General features: G+C 44.0%; 2 protein-coding genes across 9 annotated transcripts in view; one reads left to right on the top strand and one right to left on the bottom strand.

Annotated features, from left to right (window-relative positions):
• Positions 1 to 20,765, bottom strand: part of LOC307221734 (putative transmembrane protein 244) — a 61,721-nt gene extending 40,956 nt beyond the window's left edge. Inside the window, exon 1 of the mRNA XM_079986526.1 lies at positions 18,428 to 20,765. The gene's annotated coding sequence lies outside the window, so the exon portion shown is untranslated. The remainder of the gene's footprint in view (positions 1 to 18,427) is intronic.
• The window catches only part of LOC307221483 (lethal(3)malignant brain tumor-like protein 4), a 59,839-nt gene continuing 54,595 nt past the window's right edge, over positions 17,438 to 22,681 (top strand). For 4 of the 8 annotated variants that reach the window (XM_079985974.1, XM_079985978.1, XM_079985984.1 and 1 more), the window contains exon 1: positions 17,438 to 17,647. In XM_079985974.1, coding sequence (XP_079842100.1) covers positions 17,471 to 17,647 — 177 coding nt within the window. In that variant the 5' untranslated portion in view covers positions 17,438 to 17,470. Of the gene's footprint in view, positions 17,732 to 22,681 lie in introns of all 8 variants that reach the window. The other 4 variants (XM_079985979.1, XM_079985981.1, XM_079985975.1 and 1 more) reach the window with 4 other exon arrangements.

Consider the following 22,681-nt stretch of genomic DNA (forward strand, 5'->3'; position numbering starts at 1 on the left):
GATATATGACCAGTTTATTCTGACCTGTTTTTAAATGATTTTAAACAAATTCACTATCCTTACTTGCACTTCTTGTACAGCATTAGGGAGAGCAACAAAATCTAATTGACAACTATGCAATTGTGCAGGGGGCCTGTCAAGTGTGGTCCCTAAAGCTTTCAATAGACACATTGAAATGAAGTTGGTCTCGAGGGTGTTTGATGTTCTTATTTGTCAGTTGATGCATTGAATTGTACATGGATAAATGGTAACTGCAGTAAAGTGACTAATTCTTTATGTGGGACCCATTCAAGTTTAGATTGATGACACAGTGACAAGAAATGTGGGGTGGCCAGAACAAATGAACAGCTCCTCTATGAGGAAATGTTATGATATCTGGGGCTTTTTAGTTTAGGAAAAGGATGGATTGGGTGGGGAGACATGGTAAGAAGTGTATACAGTTATACATAGTGTGAAGGAAGTGGAAAGAGAAGTTTTCCTCCATCTCTCAGCTTTCTTTGGAAGACTCCCAAGTTCTAGTATGCTAGTATGAATGCTAGGAGATTCAGGACAGACAACAGAATGCATTTCTTCACACATTACATGGTTAAACTATGGGATTCACACACCCCGGCGCCACCCAAGATATTGTGATGCCCACAAACTAGGATGGCTGTAACAGAGACAAATTCATGGGGGACAGGGCTGTCAGTGACTACTACCCATATCTTCTACGTCCCCTGTTGGAGACAGTATGCCTTTGTATGCAACTCACCAGTGAGGAAAGTGCTGTTGGCATTTAGTCCTGCTTTCAGGCTTCCCATAAACATCTGGCTGGCCATTGTGAGAATAGGATTAGGGCTAGATAGGCCTTAGTCTGATCCAGAATGGCTCATGTTCTTTACATGTGTGACAGTACTGCCTCACTGTTGGATACGGTGCTCAAGTGTCCTTTTGCAAAATTCACTTTTATCTGAACCCAGCAACCTGATCTGTACCATGTGGGTCTTGAATCGTTTCCAAGTGAAGACATACATTTGTGTGCTTTATTCAGTTACAAAGACAAAAAAGCTGGCTGTCCTTGGGAACAGATGTAATCTGGCCACTGACAGCAGATAGTTAGACATATGAAGTGATCAGGAACTTAAGAGCATGCTGCCTAAACAATGATCTAGTACATGGCACAACTTCACCTAGATTTGGAATGTGGAACCTGTGGCCCTTAGACCAGCTTCCATCAGCCCCAGGAAGCATGGCCAGTGGGCAGGGGTGGTGGGACTTGTAATCATATCTGGAGAGCCACAGTTTCCCCATCCCTAGCTTGGATGCTGTTATGCTGTAAAACTGCTTGCCTACTCACACCTATTCATAGGGTAAGGTGATAGTCATCTAAGGCTTATTTTGTGCTGTGACACTGAACTGATGAGCTCAGGTGTCCTGGGACTTTTTCCTCTCTTGAAACTGATGAACACCTTTAGGCAATGTAATGAGCTAGCCTCAGCAACATGCTTTCCCATCTATTCTTTTTTGCAAACATAGCTTGAAGGAGAGTTTTATGTGTCTACTCTGAGTAGAACTTAGTTGGATACACCTATTCAGTGATGAGGCTTTTGGTCTTCTCTGGGTATGTTGCCATTGCTCCAGTGAGTGGATTAGGAGTGCTTCCTTGCAAATGCAACCAATGAAGTTTTGTTTAGGTTTTTATTCCACCTGGGAGCTCTTCAGCTTCTAAACAACCCATATGCTCAACTCCAGGTTTCAGTGCTTTGACGGCATGCATTTCTGGATCAAAGTAGGTGAACACATGCTACATCTAAAGCTCAAGAGTGCCTTAAACTCTTGGATACAGATTATTAAAGTGTGGAACTGCTGTGATCCTCTGCAGTTGTGCTGGTAGGAATAGATTTTTTTCGGGAGGCACAAATATATATATTTCTGGTTTCATTTGTTCAGTTCACTTCTATCAAGGAACTAGCTAGTGTTGCAGTTCTGATGCAAAATCTTCAAGTGGATGGTGCAAGACATTAACAAGATTAATACATTTCTCCTGGACTATGGTACATAATATCTACACTTTGAAAACTGTCTGTAATGGAACTGAACTATCCTTTATAACCTTGTGTATTTAGACTAGCAATAGAGCATTTGGAAAGGGATATACATGAATTTCTTGTCTGTCTCTGGACCAATACAAAAATAAACCATTTCCTACTGCTTATTGCATTGTAGTTTATATGCCAGATCTATACTGCATGGTGCACCACTAGGGGTTATGTTTTTTTTTAATGTTAGAATAAGCCTCGTAAATAAGTTTGCAGAGTTACCAGCCTGCTGGAGTGGCAGAGTAAGGATGGAGAGCTGCATTTTTATGCTATGTGCAGCAGCCCCTTTTGTTTCTACACTGCATGCAGTGGAGAGCCACTGCGCCCTTTCCTTCCTCTTCCAGTTCACTCATTTGCATAGAATTCTGTTTGCCTACATGGAATTCCAGTCACCTGTGGCTACCAAACCAGTGTTTAAATACATGGCTGATTAAAATGTTTGTCCTGCCTTTCCTCCAGGGATCTGCCCATGGTCTTGTCCAGGCGTCCCCAAACTCGGCCCTCCAGATGTTTTGGGACTACAATTCCCATCATCCCTGACCACTGGTCCCGTTAGCTAGGGATGATGGGAGTTGTAGTCCCAAAACATCTGGAGGGCCAAGTTTGGGGGTGCCTGGTCTTGTCCTCTTACCCTTACCACAACCCAGTGAAGCAGGTTGAGCTGAAGGTGAGTAACTGGCTCAGGGGCAAGATTTGTGACTGAGCAGGAAATTGAAATGGAGTCACCCTAACTGAAGTCAAAAGTTCCAGCCATTTCACTGCAGTTGCTCAGTGGTTTGAAGAACGCTGTAACTGCAACCTGATGTGGCAGCCTTTCATTCCATGGCTATACTGGGCTGTGAGCAATTCCTATATAAAATCCTGACAAATTACTAGCAGTAAGTGTAAATACTGAGCTGGATGCAGGAGAACCATAGAGTTGGAAGGTGCCACGAGGGTGCAATGTCTCTGGAGCCTTTCATCCCAACATGGATCTCAAAACAACGTCCCATGAGATTAAGAGTCTCATGCTCTACAACTGAGCTATCCCAGCTCTGTTTCAATATACAGAGGTTCCTATGATGTTCCAGCACATGGTTCAGCAGCCAAGTGGGATGTGTTCCCCTCCTTTCCTGAAGCAGCAAGACGATGGCAACAGTAATGGTGCTGGACATAGTGGGCTAGAGGAGGCGCTACATTGGGGATATTGGAGACAAGAGGGTGTCTCAGAGAGGGAAGTGCATGTGAAAGAAAAAGGGGCCCTTGGCTTACGTTCCGTCTCCACCCTACTGGAATTTCATGTTACCCTGAAGTGGCAGCGCTATCAAGAGGCTTCAAGTGAAATTTTAGGAGAGACGGGATACATGTCATCCAGCCTTTCAAAGCATCTCCTCTGTGTGAAAGACAGGAAGAGTGATGGATGGGCCAAATGAGTTTCAAGCAAATGTAATATTTGAGGAATTTAATGGGGCACAACTTCAACACATTCCCTTTTGGCATTCTCAGCAGCACAGCAAGTCTAGGTGTGAGCAATATTTAATCCTTTCTGTGAAAGCACAATGGGTCGCTGCTAGCCAACTGTTTTCCAAAGGGTCGACACAGCTACTTTGGGTATTTTTTTGGAGGAAGAGGATTTTGCACCACCTGATTCCATTATGGGAAATCCTCTCCAGTCTCTAAGGAAAGCTGTCCAATGTGGCTTCTATTGAACTTTTGCCTAGCACACCTAAAATTAATTTCTGACTTTGCTAATTGCAGGGCTACCTAGTTTGTCTTAATTCCTGTTTTTTGAGCTATCAAGGAACCTTGATGTGCATCTAAGAATGGAGACACACCTGGGTAACAGCCAGCACTATGTTTTCAGGGATGGGAAATCACCCATTGTTAATTCTTCCTTTAAGCAATTCATATACTGCTTAATTACCAAAGTTTCCCAGAAGGCCTTGGTGCAACTTGATACCTGCATAGCAGCTAAAAGAACCTCACTTGAATGCCTGCTACCTCTTTCCCACCCTGCCTTCTTTCGTAAGACTGTGGCCAGGTGCAGAGGGAGCACCATCCATCTGAGGCCAGATACAAGGAGCTCCATCCATCTTTCTCCAGGGTTCAGGCTTGCTAATCAGCTTCTGCAGAGAGGAGCACAGGAGAACCCAGGAATAAGATGTCCTCTGCATGACGCCAGTAGGGAGAGGGAAAGCGGAGGAAGAGTTTCCCCTTAGGAAAACACAAAAAGAAGTATCAGACAAGTAGGAAGAGAACAAATTCATAATGAGACTGACTTTCAAAATTAGCATCTCTAGGCACACTTGCGAGAGAGGTTATTCTGGCTCAATGAATTTGACTTTAAAAATAAAATAAAAATTATGCATTTGTTTTCAAAAGAGACACACTGGTGCTTTGATCAAGCACCTTCAAAAAAGACCAGTCTGGGGCTTGGCTTAACTGCTAAATCACTTGGATGTGTGCCCTTCCTGTCAACAGAATATTTTATCTCACCATTAAAAACAGGTGAGGGGGATGAAAAGGTAATGCTTCCAAAAGACTTGCTGAAATGCCCTGACGAAGTGTATTTAAAAGGGTCCCAACCTTTCTGCCTTTTATACTATTCAGGATGTCACTTTCTTCCATTGCCACAAAGAAGCAACATAAAGGACGGTATTAGCAGCCCAAAATCTCCCATGCGGGATTTAGCACATAAAAGACTATTTCTTTCTGTTTAAAGATTCCACAGACATTTATACACACACACATGCAGGTGATTTTTTTAATCATTTTTCCTCTTCCTTGACCTCTTATGTATTATGCAGCAAAATCATTCAGCGCAGCCTTTAATTCCCCCCAGCTGCTCTCCCACAGGTTTGGGTCCCCGGCAGCATTTATCTTTAGTCCCATACGTTGTCCGCAACTTCATTCTCTTCCAGGGTTGTATTGAAATGCTTTTGGAAGGAAAATAATCCCTTTGTTACTCAGAGTTTCAGGCTTGGCAAGCTTAATCCTGCGGCAAATAAAGCAACTGGCTTCTGTATTCTTGTTCTTTCTAGCAAGGGACTTCCCTGTCTCGGGTTCCTTCATTTGCCCAGGTCTCAAACTATCCTTCAGTGTGACAGAGGGCCCCTCCAGGTGTCCTATTAGGATTTTATGACTATTTTTGCACATGATGGTATCAGGGCAGTTGTACGTGACCCCTCTCTCAGTACTGTTTGCTCCTGCAAAAATTCAGATCGAACACACTGCTTTGATTCCAATTGATGTGTGCCCCTTAACTTCTTGTTGAAATACTATAACTATTTACACCACAGATGTTCTGTTTTTGTTTTATTTTGCCCTGCTTTTGTGTTCTATTTATTTTATTATTGCATTTATATCCCACCGTTTTCTCCTAGGAACTCAAGGTGGTGTACATAGTTCTTCCCCTCCTCATTTAATCCCCACAACAAACCTGTAAGGTACGTAAGTTTGAGAAGCAGAGACTGGCCCAAGATCACCCAGTGAGCTTCATGGCCGAAGAGATTTGAACCCTGGTCTCCCAGGCTCTATTCCAAGAGGGCATCTCCAAACAGCAATACAGTCGTACCTTGGTTTTCCAACAGCTTAGTTCTCAGCTTTGATTCATGAACGCCACAAACCCGAAAGTGAGTATTCCGGTTTGTGAACTATTTTTGGAAGCTGATCGTCCAACGGGGCGTCCAATTGGTTGCAGGAGCTTCCTGCAGCCAATCAGAAGCCGCGCTTTGGTTTCTGAACATTTTGGAAGTCGAGCGGACTTCTGGAACAGTTTCCGTTCAACTTCCAAGGCATGACTGTAACACAATAACAATGGGGAAGCACCACAGAACAACTGATAAAACAAAATATGTGTGCAATCCAGTATAAATTCACCATTAATACACTATGATTGGGTCAATTATATGTTGCAGCACACACACCCAGCCTGAGCTCATGCATGACTTTCCTCAAGCATTTGCATTTTAGGTTGCTTCATAGTCCTCCAAATCCATCTTTCTCTACCACCTTGATTGCTGGTTGCCATTTAATACTAATTCAGTCCATATATTTGGTTCCTCAAGGTTTGTCTGTGTGGAGCAGGGGTGGGCAGAAAGTAGGTTAGGTTCTGCTAGGAAACCTCTGGCCAATTTGCAATGCCAACTTTGGTTTCCTCAGTTTCTCATTTTATCAATCTTACATTTCTGTAAGCGCCCCCCCTTGGGAACCCTCGCTCCAAACTTGGTGATGATATCCAACAGGCAGCCAAACCTATAGATGTTACAGGACAGGAGGAGCTGAGAGACACCCCCACCCCCACAAGCCTTGCCTCACACATTACCAAAACCATTCATTTAGGCAGTGTTTTTTCTGGGGGGACGCAGGGGTACGCATACCCCTAAACATTTTGTGAATCTTTGTACTTTTGTCCATTTAAAGTATTTATTTCCCCCGATTTGAACTATAAAATGGTGGTTTTCTTGAGTCAAAATTAGAGTACCCCTAAGCATTTTAAGGGGGGGGGGAGCACACATTTAGGTTCAAGACTCCATTCACAAAGTACCTGTCTAATCAGAAACTCAAAATCCCCGACAGCAGCCCCTAACGTCAAGAAAATTAACAGCAACATATCTGCAAAGGCATTGCATCTGCAAGGGAAGATCAGCTCAGTTTGCAGGAGCCCCAGCTGAGCCCCAGGTCTCCAACAAAGGAAAACAGGGTAAGTGCCAATACCAAATTTAGCAATTCACTGATAAATGTATCCATGTACTGGCTCAATGGGAAAACTTTAGAAATTCATAAGATACCACTCATATCAATCTTCTCAGTTCCAATGACATTTAGGACCCAGGGAAGTGAGGTACAAGGGGAGGGGTTAGTGAGCCCACCATAATCCCTGAGATGTACAGTCATGTCAGCAGGGCCTTCAAAAGGAGTCATGACCTAGCGTCAGACAGATAAACATTTCAATCACAATGCCTACTCACTCCATAATGGGATGAAGCCTGGACAAGACAAAGGGGTGTGTTTGACTTGACTCAGGGACCAGGGAACTGTAAATACTTTCCTTTGTACTGTGATGGAGTACATGTGAAAGACTATATTTGATTGACAGGGGCATGCCTGGAGACCACACCTTTTCTGTGACATATCTATGTTGTCTTGAGGATGCTTCTGGAAATGTATTATGGGAAACTTTTTAAAAAACGGATGTAGCAATTGATCAGGGCTTCTGGCTGCTTTGACTTTGTGGTAGTGGGAAGTCTTGTTGCAACAATAAAGATTAGGCCGACTAGCCGCTGTTTTGCTTCAATCTCCTGGCTGAAGTCTCTTGTTTGTGACCCCCGACCTGAACGTATGGGAGTCAAGGTTAGGCAATTGTAGGACGCGGGTGGTGCTGTGGTCTAAACCACTGAGCCTAGGGCTTGCCGATCAGAAGGTCAGCGGTTCGAATCCCTGTGACAGGGTGAGCTCCTGTTGCTCAGTCCCAGCTCCTGCCAACCTAGCAGTTTGAAAGCACATCAAAGTGCAAGTAGATAAATAGGTACCACTCCGGTGGGAAGGTAAATGGCATTTCCGTGCTCTGCTCTGGTTTCACCAGAAGCAGCTTAGTTATGCTGTCCACATGACCTGGAAGCCGTCTGCGGACAAACGCTGGCTCCCTTGGCCAGTAAAGCGAGATGAGTGCCGCAACCCCAGAGTCGTCTGCAACTGGACTTAATGGTCAGGGGTCCCTTTACCTTTACCTTTTAGGGTGCTCCAAGGACTCTCTTTTACATAGAGAACAAACAGACAGACAGACAAGCCACTTTCCCAAATCTATATTGGTTAAAACAGGTTTATCTGTTTTCGCTGGAAATTAATGGAACAACAGAGAATGGGCTGCAAATTGAAGCGATTGTGCTCTCCCCAGTGCCTCCTGAGGAGCAAGAACACTGGAGGACATTTGCATCTGCCTGTTTATGTACTCCAAATCCCCAGGCCTATAAACGACCTGTGATAAGAATTTAATAGCTTCTGTACAGACAGATGCAAAGCTCACCTCTTATCTTTTGGCTCCAAAAATCCCTCTTTGAAAAAATATTGCTTGAGAAAGTACTTTCTTGATAGCACCGGGAAGGTGCAGCAATACAGCAATGGCCAAAAATAAAAGGATGCCCCCCCCCACCCTTGGCAAAACAGAGCAAATCTGGGAGGACGTAGGGAAAGCAAAATAATCATAATTGTGCTCATGTATCCCTCTACTGGGTACCTAATCTGCATTTAAAAACTATATAAATATGTATTTTATGCTCGCTGTGCCTTCAAAAAACACCAGGAAATACTTTACTATGGGTTCTATTTTTTCAACAAACCTGACATAATTTGGTATATTGAAAGAGCTGTTTCTCTTGGCTAGTTTGAAATGTTTCTGTATGTGGGAAGAGGGTTTGTCATTGCCATCAGTTTAATTCAAGACCTTAGGCAAACTATTTGAGCAAACATGTTCGAAAACACACAGGGAGTTCTGATCCTTGGAGTTCTTGATTTCACATGGGGGTGTCCTACTGCAATAAATAATAATAATAATTCACAGAATGCAGCTTTAATGTTTAAGTGACAACAGCACTTGGGGCACCTGCAGCAGAAATCTTCTAGGCAGTTAATCTGAAGGAGCCCTGGGCTATTCCCATCAGTATACTGATGACAGACAGCTCTACTCCATAACATCTGAACCAGGAGAGGCTGTGCAAGCCCTGTACCACTGGTAAGGCATGTAATCTTTATTTTTCAAAATTTCTTCAGGGAGGGGAGGGGTCTTAAGAATATGTTTTTGGGTGTGAGGAATCCAAATCTGATATTATTTTTAACTGGACAACATTTAGCTTGGTTAATCTATGTTTGATTAAAAAGCACCTAAAATGCTCTCTGAAAACAATAAAAAAATAATTTTACCTTCTGAATATTTCAGGTAGTGCTGATTTTTTTGTTTTGCTTTTTCTGCATAAAACATATCCTACTAAGCATGCAACATTACCTTGTAATCATAAAACAACATTAGAAAGCAATGGCGCCAGTTAATTTAAACCAAATGTAAAAGAAATTTAAGCAACTTTCATCAAGTCTTGCTTTGATTCTCTGACTTGTTCCTTGGCCTCTGATGTAGCCCTCACATTTCTCTTTTCTTTTCATTTGACTTTTAATTTGTATGCCACCTTTCTATATTACGATGCATAAGACAGTTTACAGCAACAGAATGTACAACAAAGATCACACACCTTATGTGTATACACCTGCCTGCTTCCTTGTTTCGCACACCTCTCTATAGACTGAGCCTGACAGGGCCATCAGTTAACTTATTTACTTCCGCTGTTGTAAGTTTACATGTCAAAGAAGGTTCATAGACCCCATCAGAAGAGTCTATGAGCAACAACAGGGATGATACACTGGAGTTGATGGAAGGTGTCCTTCTCAGGTGTACAGAAAGATCTGAGTTGGGACTTCAGAGAGCAACAATGTGAGTGTAGTGGTTAAGAGCGGTAGTCTCGTAATCTGGGGAACCGGGTTTGCGTCTCCGCTCCTCCACAAGCAGCTGCTGGGTGACCTTGGGCCAGTCACACTTCTTTGAAGTCTCTCAGCCCCACTCACCTCACAGAGTGTTTGTTGTGGGGGAGGAAGGGAAAGGAGAATGTTAGCCGCTTTGAGACTCCTGAAGGGGAGTGAAAGGCGGGATATCAAATCCAAACTCTTCTTCTTCAACAACTCTCTGCCAGTTCCAATTAATTTGATCATATGTGTGAATGTCCCCAGTCCTGTTCTCTGTTTAGGAGCCATTGTAGGTCAATCCACACTGGTTAGGATAGAAGTAGTAGTAGCCAAAGAAGAAGAGGAGGAGGAGGAAGAAGAAAAAGAACAACAGCAACAGCAACAACAACAACAACAACAACAACAACAACAACAACAACAACTGATGGACAAGTAATATAACTGCAAGTACCTGGCCATTTTTAATGATTTTTATGCAATTTTTTCACACAAAAATTAGTAAGACAAGTTTAAATTAATGGAAATTCCACAAAAACCCCTCAAAAAGTGAATATTTTAATATAGTTATTTACCAAACCAAACCAAACCAAAATATGTTAATTTAACCAATACATCTTTTGAATTCCCAAGTCATGTTACAACTTGTTAGCACCCCTCATTTTTGGAATTTGAAAGCTGAAAAATTCAACATGCCCTAGAAGCTGGAGACACAGAGGCATGGCTTGCTACGTGCTGAACCTAAGCTGGGACTCCTCTAGAAACCTAATGGGGACGCAAGATCTGATGAAGTGTTCATGCTTTGAGCCCCTCCACCCTATGCTCAGGTTATACATATACATATGAATAAAACCATATATCATAAAGAAGCTTCAGTGACCTTCATTCTAAAGAAACTGAACCTGAGGCATGTGTTGACACCCTGGAAGTCTTCCTCAGTTTGGAGATTGAGATGTGCATGACAGGATATTGAAAGGCACAAGAAAAAGTGTCTTAACCTGTTGCAGATAAACAAAACTTTCAGTTGCCAAATACATTGCAACCAACTGAAAGCTTGCTTGTCTGGGAGAGTGTGTTTTCATCTGTATTTCAATACATGCTGTAATTTGTCACTGTGTTCAGAAGCTGTTTTATCTTGCTGTTGAGCAACTGAAAGAGTAGTTTGCCTCATTTGAATAATCTGAAATAGTTTGCCTGTTGTATTCACTTCTGTCTTTTAATATACCTTGCATTTTATCATTGTGTATAGAAGATGGTTTACTTTGTTACTTTTGTGTGTGCACAATTATATATTGAATTGAATTTGCAGTGTTTGATGGTCCTAACTGTGCATATTGTGTTCTGGTCGGAATGGTCCTCATTCTTAGATTCTGCCTAACTTACACAGCACACAAGACATCCCCAAATCATTATAAAATCAAAGGGTCTCTGCATCACAATTACCATGAAATGAGAAACATCTCTCTAAAAATCGTGATTATTTTCCAGGACTGTGCCATAACATTCACATGAACCTTCCTGCAATTAATGGGAGATCCTTCTCTAGGTGCACCCCATGCCCGGGGTTAGATAGGTGGGAACATGAATAGAAGTCCTTTGCAGTAGTGGCACCTAAATTCCCTCCTTTAGCATATATGTTCATGTCATCCTTTTAGGCAGTTTGAGGGTTTGACTGGCATTTGATTTGTTCTATATAGATTCTGGTGTGTTTTGCTGCTTTATTATGTTGTTTCATTGTAACATATTGTGGTATTCTTTTACAGTGGTACCTCGGTTTAAGTACTTAATTCGTTCTGGAGGTCCGTACTTATCCTGAAACTGTTCTTAACCTGAAGCACCACTTTAGCTAATGGGGCCCCCTGCTGCTGCCGCGCCACCAGAGCACAATTTCTGTTCTCATCCTGAAGGAAAGTTCTTAACCTGAAGCACTATTTCTGGGTTAGCGGAGTCTGTAATCTGAAGTGTATGTAACCTGAAGGTACCACTGTATATCCATCTTGACCCTTTGTAGAAACTGGGCTATGCATACATATATACTGTGACTTGTATCCAATGCAGTGTTAAGTATCTTGTCATCGCAAGAATTTAAGTGTGTGAGATGGGACATTCCCCCCTCTCCTCCCCCGTGTGCCCCTATATTTGTTCTGAGGTTCCCCCCAAACCTTTGGAGCAGATTTAGGGAAGGGGAAGGTGCAGGAATAAGTCCTGTTGCAGGAATAAGTCCTGTTGCACTAATAGGACAGTTACTTAGCACTGCACTGTATACAAATCATAATAAATACATGCATTTCTTGTTGTCTATTCAGTAATTTTATTGAAAGCATTTTTATCCTGCTCTTCAGCTGGAAAGGCTCCCAGAACAGCTTACATAAATAAATATATATTAGATTAGTTTGGAGAATGTTCCTGAAGAACTGTGATGTCTGCCATTGAAACATTTAAAGATAGAAGTGTATATCTGAGTATTATATCCCTACCCATCTTGTATCTTCTTCCATGTCCCCCCCCCAAAAAAAAAAAATATCCCCCTTGATTGTCTCATAACGGGACAAAAAGGCAGGATACTAATCTTTCAAAACATATAAACAAATAAAATCTATCTGCAGATGTATAAACTGTAAAGCAACAGGAATGCTAAATCATCCGACAGACTTCGGTAGATTATGCATACTAGATATACTCATGGCAAGCCAGTTGTACTATTTCAGTTACAATCAATCTTTTCACTTATAGCACAAAAGATAAATGAAGATCAGCTCCAGTCACTCCAATCAAAACAGGGCTCATTTGGGAATCAATTGGCTGGGGGAGAAATGGGCAAACAGAAGTTTGGACTCTAAAAGGAAGCTGCTTCTTTTAATTCAGTGATACCAAAGTAAAGGTTTTTTGCGGTAGCACCAGCTGAGGTGAGTGACACCGACTTGTCCATCAAATTGGATGCATTATGCTAAACTCTTATCACCACACCACAGCTTTAAAAAGATGAAGCCTGAAGACATATGTGAGCAATTATTTCGAACAGCCGTTATGACATTGTTGCTACACCACTGTATAAAACCTCAGCAAGCACATTGCTTTGTACTATCCATAAAGCTGTCACTTTCCAGAAGATCTAGAATGGGCTATTTTGGATAAAATCATTACAACACACACACACATGACCCAAATTAAATTTTTCGTATTGTATTAACATAAACCACTTTGAAAACCTTTCAAAGCTGTGCAAAAGTTCCACACGTTGTGAACTTCCTCATTAGAGTGGCCGCTGTTACGTACTTTGAAATGGCTTTGCAAACCTGGTTAGAAGGATTGTACTAACCATAATCTGCAGGTTTGAACCACAGAATCATAGAGTTGGAAGGGACCCCTATCTAGTGTAGGAAAATGCAGCTAAATGGTTCTGTGGAGCAGGCAGGATGGAATATGGGGAAGGGCCATAAGTCAGTGGTAGAGCATCTGCTGTAAATGCAGGTCACAGTCCTATCTCCAGGTAGAGAGCATCTCCAGGTAGGGCTGGGGGAGAACCCTATCTTAAATCCTGGAGAGCCACTACAGTCAGTGTAGGCAATACTGAGCTGGATGGACCAATGGTTTGACTCAGGCTGTGTATAGACTAACCTGTTTATAGTTCAAAAATGTAGGTTTTTCTCAATCTGCAATCATTCGTGCTAGTCCTCAACATACCGTTTGCTGAACAGCTTGGTAGGTTTCTGGATGAAACATCTGCTCTGGATCCATTCCAGTCCGGCTTCCGCGCTGATGGGACCGAGACGGCTCTGGTCGCCCTAACAGATGATCTCCGCAGGCAGCTGGATCGAGGCGGGTCGGGGCTACTGATTCTTCTAGATCTGTCAGCAGCCTTCGACATGGTCGATCACGAACTCCTGGACCACCGCCTTGCCGACGTGGGGATCCAGGGCACAGTCCTTCAATGGCTGCGCTCGTTTCTCTCTGGTCGGGGACAGAGGGTGGCGCTTGGGGGGGAATTGTCATTGCGCCACTCCTTGGTGTGTGGAGTGCCTCAGGGTGCGATTCTCTCCCTGATGCTTTTTAACATCTTTATGCGCCCCCTCGCCCAGCTTGTCCGGAGTTTTGGGCTGGGTTGCCATCAGTATGCTGATGACACCCAACTCTATCTGTTGATGGATGACCATCCTGACTCGGCCCCAGACACACTGGCGAGATGTCTGGAAGATGTGGCTGGATGGTTACGTGGGAGCCGGTTGAAGTTAAATCCTTTGAAGACAGAGGTCCTCTGGCTGGGGCGGGACGATATGGGATTGAGGGGGCAACTCCCATCTCTTGCGGGGGTGCAATTAGTGCCAGCACCGTCCGTTAAGAGTTTGGGTGTAATCTTTGATACCTCCCTCTCTATGGAGGCGCAGATTACAGCTATAACAAAGGCGGCATTTTTTCATCTCCGCCAAGCTAAGCAGTTGGCCCCTTATCTCTCTCGCCCTGACCTAGCCACTGTGATCCATGCGACGGTCACCTCCAGACTGGATTATTGTAACTCGCTCTACGTGGGGCTGCCCTTGAGACTGACCCAGAAACTCCAGCGAGTGCAGAATGCCGCGGCGAGACTCCTTATGGGGTCTTCACTGCGAGATCACATTCATCCGGTACTATACCAGCTGCACTGGCTCCCGGTGGAGTTCAGGATCAGGTTTAAGGTGCTGGTTTTAACCTTTAAAGCCCTATACGGCCTAGGACCCTCGTACCTACGGGACCGCCTCTCCTGGTATGCCCCACAGAGAAACCTACGGTCTACAAATAATAACATCCTCAAGGTCCCAGGCCTCAGAGAGGTTAGGCTGGCCTCAACTAGAGCCAGGGCCTTCTCGGCTGCGGTTCCAATCTGGTGGAACGCTCTGTCACAAGAGACTAGGGCCCTGCGGGACCTGACATCTTTCCACAGGGCCTGCAAGACAGAGTTGTTCCACCAGGCCTTTGGTCAGGGCGCAGCATGACTCCCTCCTATGGCAACCTGCACAGAATTTTGCTTAATCCGTTGCCATTAATTTGATTTTAATTAATTTTTATAATGAAATATTTTTAGAATGTGTGATTATTTGATTGTTTGATTATTTGATTATTGTTAGCCGCCCTGAGCCCGGCTTCGGCTGGGGAGGGCGGGATATAAATAAAATTTATTATTATTATTATTATTATTATTATTATTATTTATTATTATTATTATTATTATTATTATTATTATTATTATTATTATTATTATTATTCGCCCCATAGGACGCACTTTTTCCCCTCCAAAAATGAAGGGGAAATGTGTGTGCATCCTATGGGGCGAATGCAGGCTTTCGCTGAAGCCTGGAGAGCGAGAGGCATCGGTGCGCACCGACCCCTCTCGCTCTTCAGGCTTCAGGAAGCTATCCGCAAGTCTTGCAAGCCCGGCGGGAGTTCCCGCAGGCTCACAAGGCTTGCGGGCAGCAGCCTGCAGCCCCAGCGAGTATCCGCAAGCCTTGTGCGCCCGGCGGGAGGTCCCGCCAGGCGCGCGAGGCTTGGGGCGGCAGCCTGCCGCCCAAAGCACGTGGAGCCCTCCGGAGGGCTCCCCGTGCTTCGGGCGAGTGTCTGCAAGCCTCGCGCGCCCGGCAGGAGGTCGCGCTGGGAATGCGAGGCTTGGGGCAGCAGCCTGCAGCCCGAAGCACGCAGAGCCCTCCAGAGGGTGCCCCATGCTTCGGGCAGGTGTGCGCAAGGCTTGGGGCAGCAGCCGCGGCTGGGGGGAGAAATAAATTTTTTTTATTCATTCCCCCCCAAAAAAACGAGGTGCGTCCTATGGGCCGGTGCGCCCTATAGGACGAAAAATACGGTACTGCTTTCAACCTAGATTGATTCTAAATCCTGCTGTCCACAGGGGTGGGTGTAGTTACTTGATACACACTTGAAACCCCTTCTCCTTATTATGTTATCCATGCCTGCACACAGGTGAATGAAGAAGGTAGTGGTGATTGTGATCTCTGTATGTGCCCAACCACAATGTCGTTGGCCAGGTATGAACCACATGCTTTCGTTTTCATCTGACTCAAGAGCCCTGTGGTGGAAAGTGGCACAAACCAACAAAACACACACAAACAGGAAAATGGTATAAACTGCCCTACATTGGGGAGATCTCTTTCTGGTTCAATGACAAATTAGTAACTTTGACATGGATAAGACTAACTCAGTTTGATGGACTTGACTGAAGGACACTGATGATAACTGATGATTCATTGTGGGTATATTTAAATTAATAAATGTTACAGCACAGTCCCACAGACCCCAGATAAACAGATACAGGATTGCAGCCTTAAGAGCAGAAGACACCATAAACTTGTGTGTGTGCACATGCAAATGTGTGTGTCTGTGTGTTGTATGAGTTACACCAGTGTGGTGTTATGCATGTTTTGTTGTTGTTGTTTAGTCTTTTACTTGCCAGTAATTCCTATTAAATTTGATGGGATTTCCCCCCATGTATAGGATTGCAACTAAAATGTACCAGCATGCTGCCTAACCATCAGCAGAATTATGATTCTAACATCAAATCAGATATGCAGATTAAGCAAAATATGTGCTCCCGTTTAGTGAATTTTAATAGCAGGTTTTAAAAGTATCTCACTCTAGCAATCAAGACTAGTTTAAAATGTACTTCATGTGAGCCATTTAGCTTCTCATGTATCATCTTCCTTCGATCCCATTTTCATTTAAATTGTAACAGTTGCAGGCCTGCTTGAGGCTTTATTTTTCCCTGCATTATAGATGTGTCTTACAACTCCAATGGGAGAAAAATCTTTTTATTGGGGGGAAATATTGTTATTGTTTTAGCATTCAGACATAACTGAGCAATAAAGTGTTCCCAATTATGGAGGTAAACAACTTGAACAAATGGCAAGATAACAAAAATACCATGCATTAAAAGTGGCAAGACAATCATGACCGCATGACAAGACTTATTGAATCATAAAAGCTGCTGTAGATGCAAAAACAGCCTTGGGTGCAAATTCGGTAAGGGGCGTTGGATGTGAACACATAAACCCTGCAGGTTATTTTCTTCATTATCAAATCCCAACCCTTTCAAAAGACAAGTAATACATCAGAACTCACAAGCGTAACTGTATGACATGCATGTGGATACGATACCAGGGGAAAGAGGACTAAACCAATCCTGTTGCCACATTAAAAAACTGAAAAAGGAGCTGCTGTTCTTGAAAGCAGGGGTGTCGAACCTGCAACCAGAGCCGGCCTGCTCCTGAAGCAGCTGCTTCAGGCGGCAGAATCCCATGGGCTGGGGTCACACAGAGGCGGCTTCCGTGAGATCTTGCGGATCTCTTGCATAGGTGCCCATTCCTTGGGGCCCTGGGTGCCAAAAAACTCCCCATGAAGGAGATGGGCATTAACAATTTCAGTGCCAGGGCCATGCACGGTGCATGGCACCCACGACCCCAGGCACCCACGGTTGCGGGGCCAAGCCGGCACTCCTGATCTCTTGCAAGATTTCATGTAGCTTGCATGAGATCTCACCAGATCTCTGCCAGACCTCCCCTGAAAGCTGCTGCCTCATGACCCCAGTAAGTGAGGCTTAGGCAGGACGGGGCGATGGCACCTTCCCTTTTTGCCTCAGGCGGCCAAACAGGACGAGCCACCCCTGTGTGGGACACCCCCCCCCTCTCAACACAAGATGCTGTTGGACTCCCAACTCCCATGAGCCCCAGCCAGCATGACCATGGGGCAGGAAGGATGGGACCTGTAGGGCAGTAACATCCTATGGGCCAGAATCCCCATACCCACAAGATTCAGGTGTGTGTGTGTGTGTGTGTGTGTTTGTGTCGCAACTTGTGTCACGCAAAAAAAACTCCCCTCCCAAGTCGCTTGCCAAAAACATCCCCCTGCTGCCCCCCAGGAGCCGGCCGATGCGCGCGCTCCCGCCTGAGCCTCGCGCCCCTCCCACCCTCACCCTCTCGCTCGCGCGCCCCGCCGCCTCCACTCCGGGCCTCAATCCCTCGGGTTCCCTCACAAACCGGCCGGAACGGCCCGCGCCGCCCCAGTTATTACGCGCATGCGCCTTAGCCGCTCCGAGCACCGCTCCGGTAAGGGAAGAGTGGAGGGAGGGGGGGGGCGGGTGAAGAATTGTGGTGGGAGTTTAAAGGAGAAGAGTCCAGCGAGGGGAGGAGGTGAGTAGGGAAAAGAGATGGGGAGTGCGGGGGGGGGCAGGAAGGAAAGAGCGAAGGCTCTCAACCCCTCTTTGTACTTCGAATTCAGTTTGGGGGGGGGATGGAATGGGACGGGAGAAAAAGAGGATTACTTTGTGCATGGGGGGGGGGGCGGGGGGCCTTCCTCTTTTGTCGTCGTCGTCGTCCCCCGTCGCCGCCGCCGCTTCGCGTGCGCTGCACACACCGTTAGGCGGCGCTTCCTCCCGCCATTTTGAGAAGAAAGGGAGGAGGAGGAAGGGGGGTCTGTCCCATTAAGTGCGCTCAACACCCCCCCCCCCAAAAAAAAATCGGTAGGTAAATGAGCGAGCGACGGAGTGGAGGCTCCCAACCCCGCACCTCGACCCGGGACTCGGAAACTGCCCCTTCCCCTCATTTAACTCTGTGGCCGCCTTGGACACCGCCGGGCTCCCCAAGTCCTGTGGGGAAGTTTGAGGAGGATGCCAAGTTGTCTTTCCTTTCAGCTCGCCACCCCCCCTCCCGGCCACCCGCCGCATCTTCCTTCTTCCCCATCCCATAATTTCTGCTTTGTGCTTGGGTGGGTGGGTGAGGTTTCCCCTCTCTCCCCTCCCCACCACCTCCGCCTCCCCACCCCACAACCACCCAAAAACAAAAACAAAGGTCTTGATGGGTGGCTGTGTTAGGCTTACCCTTGCTTACCTGCGAGTAAGTCCCATTGGAGTCCCCGGAGGTTGTTTTTGTTCATTTAAAGTTGAGAGATGTCTAATGTTTCACAGTCAGGCAACAGTAAATGTCCGGTGGCAGCTTCAAATACTTATTGTGACAGGAGGTTTTGTTTACCCCTCCATCCCACCCCCACCCCCCATATTTGCCTGATGTGTAAAAAAATATGGAGAGAAAACTATTATGTGGGGGGGGGGGTGAGAGAGAGTGTCTTATTCCTGGCTATTCCTGTGGTATGGAACTGTTGCAAACTGTGACCCCAGGAAGCTGCCTATATTCCTGGTCAGATTATAGTGTCTGTTGATCTTGAATTGAAACCTGGGGCCTTCTACACGCAGCACTTGTGCTTTCGCTGAGCCGTGCTCCATCTCCTCCTACTTGCACGGATAATAATGCATATATGGCACAAACAGCCACAGGGCTGTTAGGAGGGGAGTCTTACATGCCCTCTAGACCAAATTGCTGCTCGCTGTAGGAAATCCAGAGTTAGAGCATCCCAATCAGAGGGCAATCCAGTCTTGAAGATCTCCAGTGAGGAGAGCTGCCCACTCCTCCATGTAATTAGTTCCATTATCCGACTGCTTTTACCATTAAGAAGTTTCTCCTAATGGGTAATTGAAATCTATCCTTCTGTAACTTAAGCCCATTAGATCTACTCCTGCTGAAGAGCAGAGAACAAGTCTTTGTCCTCTTTTACGCGACAGCCTTTTAAGTATTTGAAAAGTGCTATCATTTTCTCCCTCCATCTTCTCTTTTTTAGGCTCAACATATCCAGTTTCTTCAACCTTTCCTCACAGGAGTTGTTTTCTCCAGTGCAATGTCCAGGACTGAATACAGTTCTTCAGATGGGATCTGACTAGGGCAGAGGTGTACAGAAAAAATGTAAACCGTGGGACCAAACTGCAGAGCTCAAAAGTACACATGTCACAGATTGTACCTCTGGCATTTAATGGTCCTATTGTTTACATTTTTTTCTTTACACCTGTATATATGTATGTCTGCTAGCTGAGAATGGCAATTGATGAAATAAGTTCTGGGCCACAAAAGCTTATGTCATAATAAACCTGTTGGTCTTTAAAGTGTCACAGGACTCCCCATTGTTCACAACAAAGTGTATACTCTCTAGGGAGCTGTAGCCAATTCTGCATGGCTCTTTGATTAGTGTACAGTACTATGAAACATGGTTTTAAACAAGGGGTTGTCTTTTTCACATATTACATTATATGTACCCTTAAAGCATTTTAGATTTACAGCAAAAAATATAATATATAATTTGTCCTTGAAGATGTCTCAGATGTGGATCCTGGCTGGCCAGCTGCAACAGTCTGTACTAATGCCACTGTGCACTTCTGAATTTCAGGAAAGGATAAGCAATGCATTCCTCACCCCCATCTCCTCTGCTGATAGGCCAGATAATTCCACAGAAAGGTCGCATTAACGCAGGATCTGAAGTAATGGGTGCAAATTTCACCAACTAACTTAATATGTAGTCATATACAAGTCACTATCTCTTAGCCCCCTTCCTGCAATATGATTATATGACTGGTGTACTTTACAAGGCTATTGTAAAGATTACTGAGAAAATATATTCTAAGCACTTTGAGTGCTTAATCCTGTCTTGGCAGGATTATTGACTTTTGGTGGAAGAAGTCAATAATCTTCAGCAGGCTCTGCTGAAACCATTGTAGTCCCTTTGGGAGTTAATATATAGCAGAATAAAACCTCTAATTGTACCTTTACACTCCCTAAGTGTACATTCAAAATGAATTACATTAAAGCAGGAGATAGGCCAGGAAAGCTGTTTTCTTTCTTGCAAAGATCTTTAGTAAGAATTTTAGAACTATATGTTTTCAGCCAAAATCATACTATGTTTTGAAATACTTGACCATGTTCCAGTATAGAGCTTCTGTAAATCAAATCCTTAATTTCTATGGGGCTTAAATGCTCATACATGTGCATTTGCATTGTGGCCATTTCCTCTTAAGGAGCCTCAATTGGCACTCTTTGGCAAGTAGTTACAGGGCTATGACAAAAATCAGGTGTAACTAAACTTTTTCTGAACTTCACTCTCATCCTGTAGAAATCATTCTTGCAATGAATGGGTTTACATGCATGCAGAAGTTCTAGTGTGGTGAAATAATTGTATAAGAATTAGAGTTGCAAGGGATAATAGCAGGTAGAGAGATGTATACAGGGAAATAGTAAGGAGCAAAGGCCATTCTAGCAGGACATTATTCCTACCCTTCAATCCCTATTGTTTCTGCCCATGTGAATGGCCTGTGCTAACAGAATCAGTACAGTAAATTGATTTTGCTGGTAGAATTGCCTGTTTGTGTATCCTGATTCTGTGGGAAGGGGTGGGGTGGGGGAATACAGTGTTCCTTGTGGCCTATGGCACAAAGAGCTGTGCAGAGGTTCCCCCTGAGACTTTCATTGAAAGAATATAAGAACAGCCCTGCTGGATCAGGCCAAAGGTCCATCTAGTCCAGAATCCTGTTCACACTGGCCAACCAGATGTTTATGAGAAGCCCATAAACAGGACCTAAGTGTGACAACACTCTCTTTTTGTGATGCCCAGCTACTGATATTCCAGGGCATACTGCAGAAAATTTGATTTCAGAATTAAGATAAAAACTTTTTCACTTGTAGGATGGGCTCAATAGTACATGTGTAGGAGGAGCCTGTGTTGCAAGTTGGTGCAGGTAGCTACAATTTAGAAAAGTTAGTTGCAGAGTTCTCTGGATGGGGCCATGGATTGATTAGACACTAGTCTGATAAAAGTTTGGTTATTTAACTATAGCTATGTTAAGTCCCCCCCCCCCATGTATTGATGGTAGGAAGCATGTTCCTAGAATCCATGTTCATAGTGAAATACGCAAGTTACCTTCCGACCATGGTTTCAGATCATAGTTGGTGAGCTTAGTTGGGTTTGAATGTACAAACAACTCAGAATTAAGCTAAACAAATAATAGTTTAGCGTTCTGTCTGAAACAAGTTACTATGTATCTGCGTGTTCAGTCAGCACATCGTAATGTGGTCATCCTTTGTTCAGATCCCTCACATAGTATGCTATATGATAATTTCATCATTTCAGATTATTTCCCACCTATACAGTTATTTTGGAGATGTTAGAAGTATAGTTTCAGTGTTAGCTGTTTTTTTTGTCAGTGAATTATTCTTGAGAATAATGGATTTTTTTTATTTTGTAGCATATTTGTCAAACATTAGAAGAATGGAATACTGGACTGTGTAGTACAGGGATGGGGAGCCTGCATCCTCCATTATTTCTGACATCAGCCATGTTGGCTGGGGTTGATGTGAGTCCAACAGTGTATAGGGGGCCACAGGTTTCCTTCCTACCCCCACTGCAAAAGCTGAAAGACAGAGGCTGCAATCCTTATACACACTTACCTGGGAGGAGGTCTCATTTAACTTCTGAGTAGACTTACTTTGGATTGTGCTGTATGGCTTTGGCCCTTTATGAGCTTATCTGGAAATAAGCTCCATTGAGCAGCAGTTAAACTTATTTCCCAGTTAACATGCATAGGATAGAATGGAAAGAGAGATGAGGCTTTGTGTTCAATTTCTAATGTAACATTATACTGCTATTGTATCAGCACCTTCAAGTTATTCATAATCAAAAATGGAAAAGTATACAGTGGTGGAAACTGTTACCTGATAATGGGCACTTGTGATAAACAACTCATACTTCCTGTCAGGTTAACTTTTTTCTCTTATCTATCTTTTATGCTTTTTCTGATGATGTGACTAGGAAAAACCATGTTTCATCTGTTGATGGGCAATGGAATGTTTAATATGTACAAATCATAAATTATCAAAAGAATGGCCTTGGAACCTAGTGAGAGAGTTCTAGCAAAATAATTACATGTATAACTCAAAAGAGATGGGTATATGGGTGAAACTAACAGTTATTGCCAGTAAAGGAGTGCCAGTTTTCCTTCAGAAATGAATTGGATGAACAACCAACATATATATGTGGACATCATTGAACTGAGTAATTTCTCAATCTACAAATGTTTCCTTCCAAAACTGACTACTTGTAAAATATGATTTTTGTAAAATATAGATATGGTTTCTATATTTGAAGCTCCAAAGAATTCCAGTATAAATTGTCAAAGTGCATATTGCTTTTCATTTGCTCTGATTAGCAGGAATCTCTTGCTTTATGAATGATATTATCTTTTATTGCCGAAGTAAATGACAGTGTTA

Source organism: Podarcis cretensis (genome assembly GCF_951804945.1).
Source record: "Podarcis cretensis genome assembly, chromosome: 8".
Lineage (NCBI taxonomy): Eukaryota > Metazoa > Chordata > Lepidosauria > Squamata > Lacertidae > Podarcis > Podarcis cretensis.